Source organism: Fundulus heteroclitus, chromosome 6 (genome assembly GCF_011125445.2).
Source record: "Fundulus heteroclitus isolate FHET01 chromosome 6, MU-UCD_Fhet_4.1, whole genome shotgun sequence".
In the NCBI taxonomy this organism is placed as follows: Eukaryota; Metazoa; Chordata; class Actinopteri; order Cyprinodontiformes; family Fundulidae; genus Fundulus; species Fundulus heteroclitus.
The window spans coordinates 17,056,992-17,078,205 of record NC_046366.1 but is presented as its reverse complement, the minus strand read 5'-3'; the positions used below and the strand labels follow the sequence as shown (position 1 = coordinate 17,078,205).

At 41.7% G+C, this 21,214-nt stretch overlaps 1 protein-coding gene across 6 annotated transcripts in view; it reads right to left on the bottom strand.

Annotated features, from left to right (window-relative positions):
• Positions 1 to 5,138: 5,138 nt before the first annotated feature.
• Positions 5,139 to 21,214, bottom strand: part of LOC105934953 (5'-AMP-activated protein kinase subunit gamma-2) — a 32,564-nt gene continuing 16,488 nt past the window's right edge. For 2 of the 6 annotated variants that reach the window (XM_036138212.1, XM_036138213.1), the window contains 13 exons: positions 16,901 to 17,130; positions 14,345 to 14,396; positions 12,278 to 12,384; positions 11,119 to 11,200; positions 10,405 to 10,463; positions 10,249 to 10,294; positions 10,094 to 10,148; positions 9,862 to 9,988; positions 9,100 to 9,265; positions 8,960 to 8,997; positions 8,721 to 8,867; positions 8,544 to 8,637; positions 5,139 to 6,336 (listed from right to left, as the gene is read on the bottom strand). In XM_036138212.1, coding sequence (XP_035994105.1) covers positions 6,305 to 6,336; positions 8,544 to 8,637; positions 8,721 to 8,867; positions 8,960 to 8,997; positions 9,100 to 9,265; positions 9,862 to 9,988; positions 10,094 to 10,148; positions 10,249 to 10,294; positions 10,405 to 10,463; positions 11,119 to 11,200; positions 12,278 to 12,384; positions 14,345 to 14,396; positions 16,901 to 17,130 — 1,235 coding nt within the window. In that variant the 3' untranslated portion in view covers positions 5,139 to 6,304. The other 4 variants (XR_004931226.1, XM_036138214.1, XM_036138216.1 and 1 more) reach the window with 4 other exon arrangements.

Genomic DNA, 21,214 nt, shown 5'->3' with positions numbered 1-21,214 from the left:
TTTATCTATATGCTTTTTTTTTCCTATATTGTCCAACTCTAGCTTAAGCTTTAATTTAATGCAACCATTGGGCAAGATTTTTGCAAAAACAAAAAAAAAGCTGACATTTAACGTGTTGAATTGAAATAAATATTGTCTGTTTACCAACTACAGTCTGGCTCCTAATCCCTGGCCTAAAACATCTAGAGGGCTGCGTGCCACGAGCAAGGCAGGGAGCTCAGCAGCTTTAAATTTTTGGTAAAGACTGCTCCGCTGTCTGTAGCTGGCAGAGCCGGCGGCTCTGTGAGAGAGATGAGGATCTAGATCTCACGTGATCTGAGAGAGATGATTGGAGAGGAGTGAGGGTGGGGTGTCTCTGCCAGCTAAAGCTCCCTGGCATCAACGCTCAAGCCGTGTTCAAGTTGCGAAAAGAGAGACGACTCTGAGAACACACAGCGTGACGTGTGTCTCTACATTAGCGTTGGGAAGCTGGTTAAATATTTCTCGACATAAAAGCCTGTTGACAGTTAATCCCACATGAGGACCATGGATTGATTTCCCTGTTCCTTGGTGCAGATGATCAGGCTGCCACAGATTTTTTTTTTCACACTACTTATCAAAAATCTCCATGAGATGCCAAAACAGTACTTACAGATCTCTTCAGTCTGCTTTTTCGTTACACTTAGCTCTTTCAGAACGAACATAATTAACCTCAGCAAATACATTAAAAAAAAACTATTTTCAAATTATAATTCATTAGGAGAAAACAGCATCTCAAACCAAACAACAAAGGGTATAACTGCCCTCCTTTGTTTCAGTTTCATGTTGCATTTCATTTGAAAAAAAATAAAAATAGGAGCTGGGAATGGAGTAAACCCGAGTGAAAAGCGTTCCACACTGCAAAAACGGACCTAAAAATAACTAAAATCTCCGTAAAGTTAGTGTATTTATCCTTGATTTAAGCAGGTACATAAGATTATCTGTCAATGAAATGAGTATTTTGACCCCTAAAATAAGATTATTAGACATCCTGCACTTGAAATAAGATGATTTAGACGAATTGTTCCTATTTTAAGTGCAAAAAATCTTATTCCATTGGCAAATCATCTTATTTACCTGCTCAAATCAAGGACAAATACATTAATTTTAAGAACATTTTACTTATTTTTAGTTCCATTTTTGCAGTGCAGTTAATACAGTCGAAGATGTCGGGATTCCAAAATAAAAACACAGTAACATAAGGTTAGGATTCCAATATGGCGACGGCCAGGAAAGCTGTTTTGTTCGTGGTACTCTTTCACAAACATCCTCTAAGGCTCTAATTTCCATATGCAAACATCGGTTTTTATTTGCTCGCTTCACAGTTGCAGCGGCTGCATGAAACATTGCTTTTAGATGCGCTCTCACAACTGTGTCTTGTAAAAATAAACAAGTTTTATCACAGCTTACAGACGCTGATGGGAGGAGCTGCCATGCTGGATCCGACCATCGGCCTTAAAAAAATATGTCAGACTTTCCGAGGTGAAAGTCCGACTACAGCACCCGTTAAAGTTGATTTTTTTCCAATCGGAAGCCGCAGTTTCTGATTTCCGACTGGAAATGGAACGCAACATCAATCCACACCTGGGCCTGATTGCTGCACGTCTGATCGGTACAATCAATAAACCCTCAAAATAGAACCTGTATAACAACAAGGAACAGGCTCTTGGTGAAGGTGGATGCTTTTCTTTCTCCTCTCCCCTGTATCTGCCCTACTTCTATCAATCTTTTTGGAGCCTCTTTTTTTACATATCCTCCGAATTGTAAATTATGGATCTGGTCAGCTTGCCTCTCAATGCAAATGATAACATTTTCTCAACGAGAAGACTGGGCAAAGGAGAGCCCTTGTCCGGTGGACTCCTGGGAGGAGGATTGTGTGTTTGTCCATCATGTCGGTTGAGCATGTTGAAAATGCCTACAAAAATGGATTTATGATAAAAGAATTTCTGCTGGAGTATGGAAGTATGAAAACGCCTGCAGCGGTTTGGGACCATGTCAAGGCTTTCTGAACTATGTGAGGGATATGCTGTGCTATCAACACTCAGACTGAAATGCTGACTAAGCAGAACTGCAGGCCAGCTGCGGCTCCTGAACTTCGCTGGCAGGATGGACTAGATCTTCTGGAATAGAAGTTGGACGCTCAGTTATGTCAGAATGAGCACAAATCTGGTTTTCTGGAATCGGCATTTTCGAAGCACCAGAGAGAGTCTGTCTGGCCCAAAACAAATGCTGTTATACAAACTGGCTCCCCTGCAATCTTAATTCCTCCTGGAAGTCATGTGAAATCTGTGACCTGGAACAGAGCATTACTGAACTGCCTGATAACTTCCCATCACTATCAATGACTATTATAATAGAAACAATTAGGTACTGTGATTTCAGGCATTCTCTATGCTTGTTAATGTATGAATAGAAACAATTAAGCTTTGAATATTTCAGATGAAACTAGTTCGAGTCAAACTAAAGAAGTCTAGTCAATGATTTACTTAGCTTATTACTTTGTTAATGTAATGCAATACTTCCCTCTGTAATGTTTTTTTCTCTCTTCATTAACAGCACTTTCAATCATCTTGTTACTGAAAAGTGCTATTTAAATAAACGTGCATTGCCTTGCCTGAAAGATCTAGAAAAAAAAACTGTCTAAAGACAAAAACAAAACAAAAAAAGCATTATTGACATCCAAAAACCTAAAAATGTATTTTATCTGAAACTACTGAAGTGTGAAAAAAGTAAAAACAGAAGAAATCTAAGGGAAAAATTTTTTTTAACCTTACTGCATGCCACCCATTTGCACCACTAGGGAAACATTATCATGTTGCAGACAGGACCAGATCATTTCTTTACTTAAAGGAATTATACCTTAACTTATTTTTGTTTTATTAATAGCAACTAACTAATTCTGCAATTGAATGAAACTAAGTGCAACCTGGGACAACTTTCTCTGCCATTGGCACCACGTGGTGCATGACATGATATGACAACAGAACAGCACGGCATGCATGTAAGTGTTGAGCATTCATATAAGAAAATATAATTTACCCCAGACGTAGCCATTTATGCCAAAGAAAACTAAGGAAAGTCCCCTGATGAAGCCTAATTTCCTCTGGAGGAGTGTGCACGAGCTTGAGGCGCGTGGTTAGTCTCGTGCATGTTGACTAGGTGGACACCAGGAGGCAGAAAGAGGGTTCCTCATTGGGGGGAAAGATTTGGGGGCGGGGTTTACTGTTCAAACTAAACTCAAGCTCAGAGGTGTAACCAGTTACATTTACTCAGTCACATTTACTTGGGTAACTTTTTGAACAAAATTTACTTTTAGAGGTAGTTTTACTGCACTGTACTTTTTTAAAAAGTACAGTTTCTGGCTACTTTAAAAAAAGAACAGACTTGTTCTAACCAAAAATGCACCAGAGAGACGCATATAGTCGATGTTAAAATGTTAAAGTAAGGCCATTTGTTTGTACACCAGCTTTGTGGTTTTAATGTTATTTTCTATCCGCTGAGATCATTGAACCATTCGGAGGTCAAGTAAACATACAGTTATCAGTAGATATTCCTATTACTTTGCATTCTGCTATCATACTATACATATATATATATATATATATATATATATATATATATATATATATATATATATATATACATATATATATATATATATATGCATGCGTGCACGAGTATATATATATACATACTCGTGATATATATATATATATATATATTTTTTTTTTTTTTTTTTGTGTGTGTATTTATTCTCTGCTGCAAAGTATGGGTTTGATTAAGGTTATATTGGAAAAAAAATCTGAAGTGTATCTCCTGTCTGAATTTATCTTTTGTATTTATTTTTTATTTTAGTCTTTAAAAAAAATGTATTCGTTCTTTATATTTTTTCTGTCCGATTACATCACTTTCAAATATTAAATCAGATGTTATGGTTACTTAGTACTTGAGCAGTCTTCCTAATGAGTACTTTTTGCTCTTGAGTAATTTCTTGGTTGGCTACTTTTTAGTTGAGGAGAAATATGCTGAAGTAGTGCTACTTTTACCCGAGTACCATTTTTGACCACTTTACCCAGCTCTTTGGTTTTAACCAAAAGTTGTAGTCCACCCGTGCTGTTATTAGATGTCATTCGTTATAATCAGAATCATTTACAGTCTCAAATTTAAAACACAGCATTTAAATGATCTGCATAAATAAATACTAATTGTAAAAAAAATAAATAATTATAATAAAAAAAAATGCTTCAATTTAAGATTGATAATCAACATTCAATCAGTATACATGCAACTGATTTGTGGCTTCACCTGCTAAAGGCATTCAGAAAAACAGCAATAAAAAATTAATTTATACAGATATTTTATTTATTTAATGATAGAACTAGCTGTCAGGGGGAGGGTGTCCTAACTTTTTTGCCCAGATGGAGAACATCTTGCTGTCTACGTGCAAGTGTTGAGTAAATGAGATCAGGCGTTGATATGGAAATATTTCTTAAATGAATATATAATTAGGTTGCCTTATTTAACTGTTATATTTTTCTTCCGACACATTCACAACTTCACATTTTGTCTTGTACATGTCAAAAACACATGCAGATACCGCTGTTTAATTAGATTTATACTGAATTTCTAGACACTGTAAAGGTAAAATGTCTTAACTGTGAACACCATCATAGCCAAATCAGATTCCTGTGAGAACCAGGACAACTTTTTCAGAGGTGAAAATGGAGGGTATCAGTAATTTTAATGTCCAAATTTTGGAAGATTTCAAGCGAACTGTAGAAATATATATTTCTACTGAGATGTTCCTCGAGTACAAAAAAGGAATCAAATCATTGGCATTGAACTCCATCAATCAAAATAAACTTCTGCTCAGAGGCAACTATCATTTAAAAAAGACTTTTGCTCAAAGATTTGGTTGAAATTTATACTTAAAGCACACTCAAAAATAAAAAGTAAAGCTTTTGAATTTCATTCCCCTCCGCGACTATACAATGAGATCCATTGACGACGCAGCGATGGAATGATGTCCAACACCTCGCAATACCAACAGGGATTTCAAGTGCGCTGCATCAAATTTCTGCACCCAACTAAAAAAAATGAAGTAATGAAGGAGACATTTCTCAGCCTTTAGAGTACATTCAGTGTCTGTTTATTTTTCTGCAGCCAGAAAAATAGAAAAAGTAAAACAAAGAACATTCATTCTGCTGAAGTGTAGTTTGTCATGCTTTGCACATTTACAGTACATGTCGATTTGATACAAAGGTTCTCTGAATTAGACATATTGCTACAATATGTACAAAAATAACATTTGAACTGAAGTATCTTTATATATATGTTAACACATTCATAAAAATAAAGCTTTCTGTGACATGGTTTCTGAGAACAATCTCATTTACAGAAGATGGAGATGAGTCCTGTCGAGATCCAGCTGAAACACACTCATATTTGTGTGAAGCATCCAAACTAATGAGAATAAACAGTAAAAATGTCTTGAAACCCCTAAAAATAAATTTTTCAATCTTACATATCTATTACAAAAAAAAAAAAAAAAAAAAAAAGCACTCTGGAGTCACGCCGACAGTGAGAAACCGACACAAAATGCTCCGACAACGTTCCTCTTTCCTGTGCATGTGTCTGATCTTCCAGGAATCCTTTATTTCGAGCATCACCTAGCTAACCCTAAACAGCTCTCACTTCAAACCGTAAACTCAAAACGGAGCACAGTGACGTGGGGAGGGAGACCGCGGAAAGGCACGAATAACTGGGCATGGAGCGATTTTCATGTTGGCACTGGCAATCCTTCTCCTCGATGACAGCAGTTGTCCTATTCTCCGTGGGCAAGCGTAGTTGTGCTGCTAAAAGAAGTTGCTTCTATGAATGTTAAAGTATACTTTAAATCATCTGATGACAGCTGCATGATTGGAACTGCTCGAAAGCCCAAATCTATCAGAAAACATCCTCCATCTCCCTCTTTGCCCCCATAAGGTTGCCATACTGCAATTCCTCTGCATTTTGCATATACTTTTGAATATATCTGTAAGGTGTGCGCATCTGGTCAGTGTTTAAACAGACTGGAAGAAGTAAAAAAATAAAAAATAAAGAAAAAAGAAATAAATCATCCCTCAGTGCAAAAACAACTCCACTTCAATCAGCTGTACCAGGCCTTTCCGGGCCGCTACAGCCCACTGATGGTGGCGGTCTCCAGGACTTCCACGCCGGCTTCACACGATCCACCTTCAACTGTAAGTTTATTCACTTCCACCACAAAAGCTGATGCACCACAAGCTCATTCAGTCAGGTTCTCCTCCTTACAGGCATCTGCAAGGACAACAGCAGAATCAAGGCATTAATCACCAGGCTTCATCTGTCAACAAGAGTTATGCAGAAAGGTAAATGTTCTGCCGTTTTCTCCAGTAAGGCCGCTGTGTTGGATTCACACAAAGGGATCTCAGTGCAATGCATTAATCACGCATTCAAATGTTAGACACACCAATCAGGCAAAATTGATTAACACCGCTGGTGCAACATTGTTCGTTTATCCCCATGCTGCAGAATCAGCGCCACACCGATGCAGCGCAGACACCGGCGCTCAGAGGAGAGTCCAGTGTCGTCCGACAGGAACACAATGGTGGCCGACAGGTGAATTGTGGGTTAGCTTTTGAACTTGGTGGTTCTGGCTCAGTTCACAACCTCACCTAAATGCTCAGGTAGGGTTGTAAAATAGGAAACTGGGAAAAAGGTTTTTGTTCTTTGTTGTGTGAAGGTATTTTGGTTGCTGCGTCCTGATTGGACAAAGCGTTCCCGCGCAGATGAACAGGGTCGGGGTCTGCAAAAGCAGAACTTTATGGAGAGACGGCTTTCGTTAAGTAACCCCGACCCTTCATCTGCTGCAACTTCATGACCCAGAACCCTTAATCTCCCCTGGAGAATTTGCAATTTGACGTAAATGATGTCCACCGTGCGAGGGCTATGCCTTTGCCGTCTTGTGAGGCAGTCAGGATGACCAAACAAATGAAGGTTGGTTCCCCACGCGAAAATAAAAACCTTATATGACTTATATGAAGTCAATCCAAACTCTGACTAGTTTTTAATATATTTCATGGATGTAGACTTTCCCACTCCCCCAGATTTGTGGCAAAGGAGACGGGAATTAGAGCGCTGATCCGGATAACAACCTGGGCTTCTACGGCCAAAACGTCCGATTCTCTCATAGTGTGAAACTAAACCATACATTTATAAAAATTCTGCACATTCCTAAAGGGTTTTGCTTTTCTTAAATTAATGTTTTGGAAGAACAATGGGATAAAATATTCTAAAAATGTCTTAAAACCATAAAATATTACTTTAAAAACAGGGAGATTTTCTCCCTCTGCTTTTGGGCGTCTCCGAAGCCAAACGCCTGATTTAGAATCGTTCGCAGATAAAAATCAAGAGAAGATATGAACTGCAGAGAGGGTTAAATCGGGTTGACTGAAAAATAATGCAGCAGCCAATCAGCAACGTTACAACCTTCCTCCACAGAACTCCACCCCAAAGCTTGGGGGTAATAAATATTACAACCCTGGGGCTGTTTTTCAGCCCACATTATCGCTCTTTAAACTGTGCCAGACGAGGTGCAAAGGGGGATCTGGCTGGTGAGCTTCACAACGGACCCTGAAAACTATCCCGGTTCCAGAAAAAAGGAAACATGGCCAGAAGTTTTATGATAGCCGCCTCCCCTACTGGTTCTGGTAATGGTGCGTGGAAAAACCAAATGATAGCGCATAATTCAATGTTTTTTGTTTTTTTTTTGTTTTTTTTACAGGAAAACAACATACATTTATAAACCCTTATATACACATATACTAGGTAAACAAAAACCCTGTACTTTATGTCTGCCTCACCCAAACCTTTCTCATTTTTAATGGAGCCCCGACCGCTGCAGCAGGGTTTTGTTAGCACAGCTGATGGCTCCTGTGTTGAATTTATGAATTAATGAGTGCCTGTGTGCACGAGTTTTCTTCCAAGTGCATCGCACCAACTCTTGATCTGATGGGCTTTAAGGCCCCGTAGAGCTGGTTAAAATTCAGCTAGCTTGTTATTTTCTTCTCGAGCGCGTCAATGCCAAACACACTGCGCATCAAAGAGCAGCCCGCGATAAACAAAACGCAGCCACGGACAGAACATGCCAAAGCCGCCAGGAGCAGAATTTTAAACACGGCGATGATTATTTACCCAAGCGGGAAACTACAAGAGCCCTCAGCGCAGACTTTTTAGAACATGTTTTAGTAAAAAAGGGGTCGGGTTGGAGAGTTTAAGTTGGATTCTGTGTAACTGAGCACTGCTGCACAAAGCATGAGCCAGCAGGACGAGCAAAAAGTGGACAGACATCATCATCATCATCATGCCTTCTACAGGCCATGAGTCAAACGGGTGCGATTCCTACCTGGGGCAGGGTAAGAGGATTGGTGGGGAGGGGAAAGCTCGGGGTCCGGGACAATGGGGGGGGGGGAGAGATTAGAGCTACCAATGCTGAGCATCTATACCTGCTGGGCTGAGCACCAGCGCCTGGAGGATGTCTGAAAGGGAGATAATGCCCTCGATACTGGAGCGCTCATCCACCACCACCAGCCGATGGACCTGAGGCATGAGAGATGAAGCTGAAATCAGTCCTCGGGCTGCGTCTGAGGAGCCAAGCGCATACGCAGCTCTCCGTGTCTCACTTCTGCTTTGACTATTCTGTCCACGATTGTCTCCAGCGTTTCCATTTTGTGGCACTTCACAACCCCTTCGAAGTACTGCGAGCGATGTTTCAGGGCCTGCGTCACCGTGATGTCCAGGTTATTGTAGGTCTTCTCTGCCGCCAGGTTCTGCACGCAGACAGAGTAACGGCGTTAGAACGAGAGCGGTCCAGCGCGGAGAGATCTGCGTGACCTCAGCAATAAAAAAGCCTAAAACTTACAATCACGTCAAACTTGGAATAAATGTCCACAACTTTGCCTGTGAGTAAAAGAAGGAAATAAAACAGACAATTGTTAAGGCAAAGTCCTAAAGTATTGATGCTAAAAAGGTCCTTGTTGTTATGGTTGGTTGGGATTTCACCGGAGTCATCCACCACAGGCAGAGCAGACACTCGTCTCTCCACGAAGATGTTGAGCGCTTTAATGATGGGCGTGTCCGGGTGGATGAACGCGATCTCGTGGTAAGTCCCGATGCCGAGCTCACCCAGGGTCTGCTTCATGAAAGCTGGCTTTGGCATTTCACGCACCTGGGAATCATAAGACACACCAAGAATAAGGAAACGGGCCCATCCCAATGAACACCGGTCGACACAGACGGCTGCATCTCAATACGTTTTAATATCCTCAAATGGTTCATTTATCTCAGAGAGTTATACGCTGGAAATAAATCAAATCTTTAGTTCTGGTAACCTTGATGATTACGGCTTAAAGCTAATGAAAACCCCCATTAGGACTCGATACCTGCCCACATTGTCAAAAGCACCGACACCCGGTTCACTGATCATTATGTCGCTGGATTTGATTGGCCAGGACATTTACCTGATTTAAATCCCATAAAAATATGTTGATCTACATCTCTCTCTGTTTAATGATGCAAAACGAGATTCACTTTTTGATTAAACTAACATTTTGATGATATTCTAATTTATCAAGATGCACCTGCCGACTACTGAGATCAATTTCCTCATCGACCACAAGGGGGAGCCAGGCATATGAAAATGGGACATACCATGAGGAGAACCTTGAATGTTTACAGTCTAATTTAGCTGCTGTATAAAAGTTATGAACTTATAGTTAACATTCAGACAGATGGAGATGTGTGAGAACGTTTTTTTGGACTCACAAACAGCTGGAGGAACTTCAGGATCCTCTTGTGTGTGAGAATATAAAGTGCATTCCCGGTAACAGGGTCGATGACAGGCAGGCGGTGAATTTTGTTTTTGATGAGGATGTACACAGCGTCAAACAGACTGGAAAGACGGGGGAACAAAGAAATGTGTCACAAACGCCACAGAGTCAAGGGGCGAGCAATCGAAAACAGTGCATGAAAACGGTAACGATTAACGGGATGAAACCTGGCGTCTGGGGATATGTTCACGAGAGGTTTAAACGTCGCTTGAAGGTAAACCTCTGCGAAAAAAAATAATGAGACAAATAATGGATTATTAAACTCTGCAAAGATTGTGAGAGAGCATTACTGCAAGTGTGCACCAACAACTGAGATACTTGCCTCTCCACGTCTCAAGCTTGTGTTCCTCCAATTCATAAATTTGCACCTAAAAAAACAAACCGGTCTCAATTAAATAACAATAATATATTTAACCCAAATATATATATATATATATATATATAAAATATTTAAAAGCAATGCGTTGAATAAACCCACCAGGGGTGACTTGTAGTATCTATGCAGTATGATGATGAAATCTGTGATTGTCAGCATTCCTGCGGTGAAAACAGATCAAGTCAATAAACACCTCAGAGCCAAGCCTGCAGGCATCGTGCAGCAGGAAAAAGACGGCGTGGTTCGTTCGGCACAGTGCTGGTTCCCCCTTTGCTTTATTCCTATATTGACTCGACATCCATTATTCATCATAGGCCGACTTGCAGCAAAGCTCAAAACAAACTCGGCTCTCAACCGGCTCCCCTTTTGACCGCAAAGAACAGACAGAGATGATTCTTTAACACGTCTACGCTCAATCTAAAAGAGCCATCGCTGCGCTTTAATGTTTTCTTCTCAATAAGGCGTCAAGCTCTGCCAGCCGTGAACATTAACACACAGCGCAGCCTCGTTGTTTATTTATGGCGAGCCAGAATAGTAAGGACATCTTCCACCTCAGTAAAGGGAAAGAATTAAGAGATCACAATGAGGCCTAAATAATATATAGACCTAAAGGCCGGAAAACTAATTTGCTTTACATTTAAATGCTGCACCCGGTCTTCCCCCCAACAAACTAAATTAAAGGCCTGCAAACTGCAGAAACCACTGATATCCCGACGAGGCATAAACAAAAATGTTTTTTTTCAACGGCAATTTCCTTCCTGAAATCATTTAAAGGTGACTTAATGCGAGTCTGCAGACATAGTTCACCGTTCTTACCCACAAAGCTTTGCTTCTCTGTGTCCCATAAAGGAGCAGCTCGCACGCCATTGGCCACCAAAGCGAAGAACGCCTTCTTAACCTGCCAAAAAGAGAAAAAAACAATCATCTAAAAAAAAAAAAAAAAAAAAAAAATGTTTCCACACGACACAAAGCAGATGCACACACTGGTCGTGTTATCTGCTTTTCCATTTTGTAATCTGGCAGCTTTGATAGTTTCAGGCATGATAAGGGGCCGTCTTCCACCATGTGTTAATTTGTGCTCAACTTGGGGCAACTGACGATTTAAAGCTATTTTCTTTATAGTTTCCTGCTAGGAAATGTAGTTGTGCGACTATATGTTACCCATTAGCAGGAGGTTGACCAGAGTTATTTTGCTTTGGTAGGGATCCTAATCTTTCATGAGAATAAATGCGCAATGAAAATACTATTTGCCCCTTACAGTGGAAAAAAAAAGCTAATGTGAAATAGCAATTGCTCACTAAAAAGAACTGGATGTTCCAGCAGCAAACCAGAGCAACTCATTTAAGTCCAGACTTTGACTAGGCCACTTCAAAACCTCAATTTCAGCCATTCAGAATAGGCCTTGCTGGTGTGCTTTAGGTCACGGTTCTTCTGCATAACCATTTGACCGTATGCTGACAAACCTATGACCAGATATGCTTCAGGATTTTCTGCAAGAGATCCGAGTTCTTTGTTCTGTCAATTATGACAAAATGATACTGCATGATAATGAAATGATGGTAAGAATCGACAAAGAAGCAAATTAAGTCTATTCGTTAACATGAGCCACTGGTCTGAAGCTGTTTATTATGAAACTGTGCAGTCCTCTGTGCATAGCTCTTGGTCTAATAAGGACAAAATGACACATTTTCATGACTTCCATCACCTTCAGGTAAGAGATCTCAACTCTCGGCGATTAAAGATTGACAAATCAAAAAGGACCTTTTCTTACTGGATTACTGTTTAACAGCCTTGTGGCAATGCACTAAACCCCTTTACAGAAATTGCTGTGAGGTAAGCTACTTGCTTCTGTTGGTCGCACATTAACTAAATCTCTTTGGCCCTTAAGACCAAATCTTCAAAAACAGTGGAAACAAAACCGCTATTCACAGAGCCTGAGAGTACAAACTTTGAGCCGGGACAAAAATGTACTAACTTGGAGCGCCGTGTCAAACACCACCAACTTGGAGCTTGTAGGGACGATGTCGTAGCACTTGTGGGATTTCATGAAGCGCATGTAAATATCACTCTCAGGCTCAGCAGCTGAAAGAAAAATACTTTGTTAGGAAGGCGAAATCTCATGAGGAATGCGTAATGACAGCTTGGAACCAACAAAAGCACGCACACAAACACACGCACGCACAAAGCCTAAACAGCCATTACGAGCAAACGGACCACTTAGAGCCACTTTCCCGCCCCAGCTTACAGATAATTGCCCTCTGTTTTAAATGTCAACAAAAAAATAAACAACGGAAAATCTTGGGAAGAAAAGGCTCCGTATGGAGAGCCTCCACAGCTCAACAGTGAGTGAGAGCTAGCTAGATTAGAGTTGTTATCCGTCATTCGGTGACCTCACGTAAAGCTGAATAAGGTTTGTCCATTTTACAAGATAGCAATGCATTTTTTTTGTCTAATCAAGATTTAGACACCTCACCTCATTTTTGATGGAAAATTTCAAATGTTAGCAGTCCTACAATATACTTTTCCATATTTCAGTTCCCCATGTACTCTTTTTAGCTCCTCCCCCCATTGTTCAACTGTGCATAAAATCTTACAGCTAGCAGCCAAACCTTTCTGCAAAGCTAAACTTTATATATATATTTATTTAGATATGGAACATGTGTTATGGTCAGTTTATGCTTGTATTTATAATCTCAATGTTAGATGTTATGTAATAAAATAAAAATGCATGCCCCCTAAAACAGGCTTACGGCACACACGCGTGTCTATGGTGACATCACAGGAGGCATAAGGCAACTGATCAGCATTCTTTAGCATTTTTCTTATTTCATCCTCTTTATTCAGTATTTTTCATGACATTCCTCTAAGGTGTTCATCTGTATCCTGCAAAGCTCCAGCAACAGGTTTGACCTGGATGCTAGTAGGGATTTTAGGAAACCCTGGCATAACCAAACACTTGGGCCAAAATGGCAAGGTTCCATTACCAAAGCTCTTCAGAGATTGTGTGGAGTGGTTTCTAAAACCATATGATCTTCTCCATGCGCTCCTTTGAGATCAGTTTCTAGTCCCCACAATGTTCCCTGCAGAACTGCTGCATCACCTGCTACTTCTGCCAAAAATAATCAACAGGAAGAGAGACTTATGAGCCAGAATCAACCCTTTAGTTGCACAAGGCTTGTTCCGGCAGCACAACCTACACCATCACAATCATTCTAGGCAACACCAGAGGGAAAAAGTAAGAAAAACAACCCTACCACTGGATGGTTTGAAAGAGATAAATAGTTTGTGTAAGATAAGGAATAGTTTACACTGGATGAATTGCAACTGTACAGGTAAATCCTTAATGATGAAAAAAGCAGCATGTGGAACTTATTCTTTTTAGAAGTGGGAGATTTGTACATAATAAATAAATCTATGGGAAGGTAAACAGATCTATAGTAGTGTAGATGATAATTGTTGTCGTCATGGTTTGCTTGTGCTTCGTCGTTCGCAGCAGTGTGAATCATGGCCTGAGGTCCTCTGAGACAAGCTGTGGCTCATACATGCCAGGCTGAACACCTTGCAACTCAAATGTTTTCAGCATCTATCTGAAACTCCTTCATCCACTTTAGTCTTTAAAAGCTGATCAGCTCGGTTCTGCATCTTGTGACATCACAAGACACACAAGATGAAACACAAGGAAGAATAAATGGCTATTTCTCCCCTTCTGTGTGGTTTAGGAACTTTGATACATTGCATATTCTTGCCGATGAAACCCGTATTTCATTAACAAGATGCGTTTTTTTTTATTGGCAGACTAATTTATGTAATATATCACTAGTTAGTGTCTTTAAATCACACATATTTTGAAAAACTACATTTAAATAATTACTTTTTTTTTTTTTTTACTAAATCCTTTGGTTTAGGACAGCTTGCTCTGAAGCGCAGGACCAACACGTCTCAGTGGAAACAAGTGTCAGATCGCATCCCCCCCTTTTCGCACCGCGTTTAAAGCAAAGGATTCAGTGCTGGAGAAACAGCGCATGCTCAGAGGGAAACTTACCATCATCATCTAGTTCAAGTTTCTCCAGCATACCTTCGAATAAGCCGTAGACCTGCGGGAGAAAAACAGTAAGAAGTTGGAAGTGAGGAGCGCAGCGGAGTCCAGAAAACTTGGCAGTAAATTGTGAGCGAGCGGCAGGCTGACGCCGACTCTCCCCTTCCTGCGGGTCACGGCGGATCACACCGACCGAGGAGCGCCGCAAACAAATAAAAAAAAAAAAAAAAAAGACGACCTCAACAAGGCGGCTGAGCGGCGTCGATCGCCTCAAAGACACTACGCGTCTGCTAAATACAAGCAGGCAACGCGACAAAACGATGCCTCTCCAGCGGCGCGTAACCATATAAGCGAGAACACACCCCCTGTTGAAGAGCGCGCAGTGGATCGGTCCCGACCTTTTTGGTGCAGCGGGGAGGGTTGGTGGGTGGACGCTGCTGCTGCTGCTGCTCCCGGAGACGTGCGTAAATCCAACACCGACACAACAAACCCGCTTCAGACGCGGTTCAATGCGCGGAAAGGCAAAAGGAATCTCACCAAAACAGACAACAGCGAAACACGACGCGCGCACAGAAAGCCGGAAGCTCCGCGCTCCGACGACACGCCCCTCCGTGCGGGACGACCTGACCGCCTCGCCATATTAGGAAGTCCTCCCCGTTGCCTAGCAGCAAGAAGCTGGGGATGCCTCGTCTGCTTTTAAGCGTTGGTTACATGAAACAAGCACGACCAAGATCTGGGGGAAAACATGGCTGTGGCATCACGCCACGCAAAGTGGGTCAATTAGATCTCAGTCTCAAACTCCTCCAGCTCCCAGCTGGAAATACGCTGTGTCACGCTGCGAGATTAGCGTACACAAAGTTTGCCTGCTAGTACACGCCCCCCCCCCCTCCTCTTTGTGCTGCCAAGCATTTTCACAACAACCCTCTGCAGCAGCAGCAGCAGCTGCAGCAGGGGGTGGGGTGCGCTCCACACCTGCTCTGGGAAGCTCCACAGTCTCCCCAGCGGTGTCCTGTGATGATGACACAGCACTTCTCCGGCCAAAAAACCACCCCCGCACTCTCATAAATCAGATTCTGCTGCACCACGCCAGGCATGTGGCCTGCTTTGTGCTACAGCACACCTCTGGGAGGGAGCCACACGCCCATTCGGTGGATTACACTGCAAATTGATGTAAACATGGCAACGTTTTCTTCTTAGGCGACGAGGGGGCCGGACACGAACCGTAAGTCTCCAAGCATTGATATCAACTCTAGAGATTAAATATCGATTCACCTTCGCTGGATGGACTGAGAAAGGTCTTCAGATAATTATTTATTCTAAAGCCACAAGAGGCATCATGTAATTCCTCTTTAGCCAAAAGACAAAATGATAGATAGAAAATACTGACTCAGACGGTCCAAACCCAATGTTTTTCCACTACAACAGCAAACTTCCATGTATTCTATTGCAGTTTTATAAAATAGGGGGGGGGGCAAATTGTACAAATAAGTGCAAAATGAAAATCATAAAATGCAATGCATTCGTTTTCGGCACCCCTGAGAAGAACTAGCTATTGCCAGAATTTAAAGCTGCCAAACATCTGGGGGGTGTTTCTACCAGCTATGCACGTTTAGAGAGTAAAATCTAAAATTCTTTACAAAATGGCTCTAACCCATGTAGTGTCTCTGAACATCTGATTTTAGGCCTCGTCACAGATTAGATTACAGTCTGGAGCCATTCTAACACAATAATAATATTCTGTGATCTATTGTAGCTCTACAGCTACACGTCTTACCCTTTTTATTCCTTTACTACTCCGTGTTTAACTGCATGCATCTATTAAACTATGACTTCCTTTCCTGTACTTGCTGAAGGAAGTGACAGATAGGAGCTGCCACCACCAACCATACGGCACCTTGGGGGGGAGATGCGTTCAAGGTGATGTGCAGTGTTAGTTTGGTTTTCACATGGAGACCAAAACAGTTTGGTTGGTCTGATCTGAGCAGAGCTCCTTCTTCCAAATGCATGCCGTGTCCCCTTCATAGCTTGTGGGAAATTGTAAACACGACATCCCATGACTATTTGTCATGACGCACACAGTCTGCAACGCAAAGGGCCCTCAAGTAATAGAGCTGGCGATTCGCATCAAAGGGCTCCGCCATATCTGTCCAAATAAACTTTTAGGACTCTGAAAAAAAGAAGCTCATGAGTCACAGACAGGAAGCATTTAAGGCTGCTGTTGTGTATCTAAAGAGGAAAACCGTTTACAGAGTAAACATCCCATGATCAACGCTGGATAACTACCACCTTTATCTCACGCCACTTCCTCCAAAACTTTCAAAACAGTTGCATCTGATTTAGTCTTAAAGGGTGGGTGTCGCAGATTATTACTAAATCATTCTGCTTCACAAAAAACTGAGTTTATGAAGTCAGAAATGCAGCGTATTATGGGAAAAACAAATTTGGACTTGCAAATATGTAACTTCATATTTGCAAGGGGATGCAAAACAGAATGTTAGATATTTTTAGCACAGGGCGTGTTCTTTCAGCTTTAATCAGCAACATCACTGCAGCGGGACTCACATGTTGTGAGGTAGAGACGGGTGGCACAGGACTGGTTGATGGGATCGGAGGTTTAGCGCAAGGAAGGCTGAGGCGCTGCCCTGTGTCCGGGGGCGTGGACAGGGAGCGGGCTCGAGAATCGGGCTCCGGGCGTTCTGGGCTGGGGCCGCTCTGCTGCTGGGCCTCCTGGCTGAACACAGGTTGGCTGGATGCCTGGGTTGGAGTGGAGGGAGGCGTGGAGAGTCCAGAAGCTGCAGAGAGAGATAAGGTTCACAACTGATAAGAGATCCTATCTTTTGCTCCTTTAGATTTTTTTTTTTTACCCATTTGTTTCCTTTCAGCTAAGCTGACTGGCAATGTCGACATGCCCTGCAGATGTGCTTTTACTGTAACATCAATTATACAGATGTTCTACCTAGGATTGAAGAAATACCTAAGAAATAAGTTCAACCTAAACAGGGAGAAGAGACTTTGAGAGGATAGGCTCAATAAACCTGCATCAGGTAGATCAAAGACATGAAAACAGGCATTTTAGGTGTTTTTTGGCTGTTTTTTATTTCACTTTTATTTTTTACAAAGGTAAAACTCAATGAGACAAGATCTAATTTTCAAGAGCGACCTGTTTGAGCTTTTTCTCTTAAAGCTCCAAAACAATCAACACAATAATAAGGTTTGGGGAGTAGACGTGGTTGGCCAGAACTCATATCACACCCCTTTGGTTCAACCTCTAGACCCCTGAAATTAGGTTAATATAAACTAGCTGTTTAAAAGAAAGACCCACCTCGTTACTCGGTGTATGGTATTGTTCCAAATTGCAAATATATCTGAAGTAAGTTCTAAGACAAACTTTATTGAGTATTGCTGACGGGCGACTGCATTTTAAAACCAAAGTTATGTACATTAGTCATGTATTTATGGTCAAGTCCAAACAGTCTGCTTTAATTCCTCCAGTAAAATGGAAACATTCTTAGTAAGAATGGGCACATATCAATAAATGACAATATCATCAAAGTACATTTATGTCAGTAATTGAATCCAAAATGTAACATTATGGATTCATTACACAGATATTTTTTTCTGGTAATTATGGTTCACAACCAATAAAACCTCCAAAATGTAATTTCCTTAAAACGGAAAGCTGGTAGGAAAGGTCCAGATACTGTACCACATATTGACTCTTTTTGCATTATTACGGCCTGGTATAGAGGTGATCAGTGTGGGGATCTGCTGAGGTGTTAAGGAAGCAACTCAACTTTTCATTGATACACTAGGAAATGGGAGCCGGCCATATTCTCTTTAGGAATGACCTTTGTTGCTCACCGTCCTTGTAGAGGGTGGCCAGATGTGCTGATGGACATCTTTCAAGTCATCAGAGTTCCCCATGATTGTCTAGGCCCCAAAGTGGCCATAACAAAAAGACGCCAAGGAGGTTGTATTAACCTTGGAAGAATAATCTAACAGTAAGAAAACCATTGCTCTACTACTGCAGGACCGTGTCGATATTCACAAATAGATTTGCCCCTACTCTGTTGGAAAACTGTTTCTTTAATCCATGTTTGTTGGTATGAGCAAAAATAAACAAGGTTCAATAAATATTAAGATGTTTGTTCAACCTCCTGCCACAAAAAAGCTAATTATACAGAATGGGAGGAAGCATTGTCCAGTTGTAGCTCCTGTTCTTCAATAAAGTATTAGCCAGATCAGTAAAACTGTACTTAAGATGGACTTGGGTAAAAGCAGGTTCTATTTGTAAAAAAAAAAAAAAAAAAAAAAAGAAGAAGAAAAAAAGAAAAATGGCTCCCTCACAATCTCCTGCAAAAGTGCAGTCTGTAAATTGACTAGGTCACCACTGGTTGGCGCACCTGAGCTACTGACGCATCTGTTTTCTCTGCAATAACTCAGTTGGTCTCATGTTTACTTTTTTCCCTTACAGAACCAATACATTTGAATTTTTATCATAAACCTCAAGAGAGCCAGAACATTCTTAATCTTCTTTACTTTGGCCAACCTATCTGCTACAAACAAATATTAATAATAACTTTTTTGTTTAATCTTAAGGGTTTTGTGGGGGAAAAAAAAACTTCATATGATTTGCTTTAAGAACAATGTTCATGACTCACCATGTATCCTCAGCTAAATTGTTACACCTCAGCCATATTTAACAAAAGTTAGACTTAATCAATAAACAAAAACAAATACTTTAACAGGAGATGACAGATCTGGATCACTATTAAAACTTCATTTTAAACACTACTTTTATCTATAGTAAAAGAATCAGTTTTGAAAATAATATTGCATTACAGCTGTGATAATAGTTGGTGATTTTCCCACTAATCAACGGTTTCTGATGTGTATTAGATCACCGATTACCTGCAGGAGTCAAACTGCAGTTTTTTTTCTATATGGACAATCCACCAGGGAACTTAAAGCAATTAAAACCTGCATCCTCTTGATAGGTTTCATGAAAAATCTGCGGTCCACAGGTCAGCTCATAAATAAATGCAAAACATGTGCTGTAAAACGTGATCAATAACGGATCAACTGGGCATAAATCACTGCAGTGGGAGATCCTGCCTCCTGTTGTTCAGAGATCCGCGTTAAATTCCTGCTCGGCGGTCAGCTGTCTGTGACGCAGCCGCTCCGTCTGCAGCGTCAGGTCGGGGACGCCTGTCACATGGCAGCCTGCGTGCTCCATCACGTCACGCAGCGCCAGCCTGCGTGGGGTGACACGCGACCCTCACGTTCCTACGGGTGCTCCCCTGTGACATATTTCGCAGGCCTGACAATGAGCGACGTGAATGATGAGGGCTAAAACGGTTCCGATTACAAACTCTGCACCATGAGGCTTGCGGGTGACTCTTATTACGAGAAGCTGGAGACTGTGAATCCAGATATTTAAATGTGACGGATATAAAGCTTTAAACACTTAATTGTTAGTGAGTTGGGCTCCTCACTGAGCAGGATCTCAAGTTTCTGCACCGCAAAAGAGAGTAGCTTCTATATTATTTATACAGAGTCATAATTTTTCCTCAAAGCGGACCGTGATTATTTTTCCGTTGAACACCATCTCCTGACATTTAGATGCCGTTCAGCAGGCCCCTTTGGTGCACCCAGCTTCCGCTGTGCGGCCGCCGTCTTTTTTTAGCCACGCTGCTGAGGCACATTCCACAGGAGCAGATAACAGCGAGCCTGCGAGCCCTCTCATCTGCCTGGGCAATAGAGGACAGTTAGGCACCAGCCAGGAAATGGGACATGGATGCATTGCTGCAGAGAATTCACCCCGATCCAAAGCAAACAAATATCTGATCTAACTGTGACGTTGCCAAAGAGAAGATCAAATCAGACCCAGCTGACCTGTGCAGCAAGACAAAAGAAGCTCCGACAATATTCTCCCAGTGAAGCAACTATAAGACTAAGAGAATATTCCTGAGCTATTGTGACTACCAACAGCGTAAGAAAAAGCCAAAGCAGTTTTAACACATGTTAAAGGCTCTTCAGCCGATCTAATTAGAGTATCAATCTTTAACTTGGTTGCAGATTTGCATTGGTCTGTACCCAGGCTGCATTAACACGTTTTAAAGCAGCGATGTGTTAGTTTAACACCTATAAAAGTGGATCCTCTCAGCCTGGTCCCCCCCCACCCCACCCCACCCCTGAACAGTCCCGACTCTTGGAGCCACATGAAACTCATGAGCTGACTTCAGTCCAGTACTTGTAGCAACTAAAGCTTGAGTCATTTATTTGTCACCCAATGAACTGCAGCAATGTCAGAATTTGGATCTCAGTCGTCCATGAATTGCCAACATTTCTATGGACCGGTTCAAACTGGTGCAAAGATTGCAGGGCCTGCTGCAAACTTTTTGCTCATTCACCAGTAATTTAAAATCATATGTATTTCAGGCACACAAAAATCACTAGAATCAACATGCACACAAAGCGCATCATAACCACCGACGTGTAACGCTCACTTAAAAAGCCAAAACGGTAATTCCGTAGAAGCGCATCGACCTCTCCTGATGGGTTACAACTAAATTTCCCCTGCAGGTGTTTTAATTCCTAAAGGATGCTGCGAGCAGTGGGAGCGCGGTGGATTCTGACTCTGCAGTGCCGAGGCTCTGGATCAAAAGGACTGAGGCGGCGGCATCAAGTCATTGAGCTCTGCACCATGAATCATGACAGAAGAACTGCGCTCCACTCCTCTGCTGCACCAAGGCCGGAGAGGCTCTAAAACAGCAGCTGTGACGTCTGTGACAGCTTCGGCATTAATGCCGCCTGCCCGTTTTGACCATGAGCCCTCAAAACTGAACCAAATATCGCACATGGGGTTTGATATCT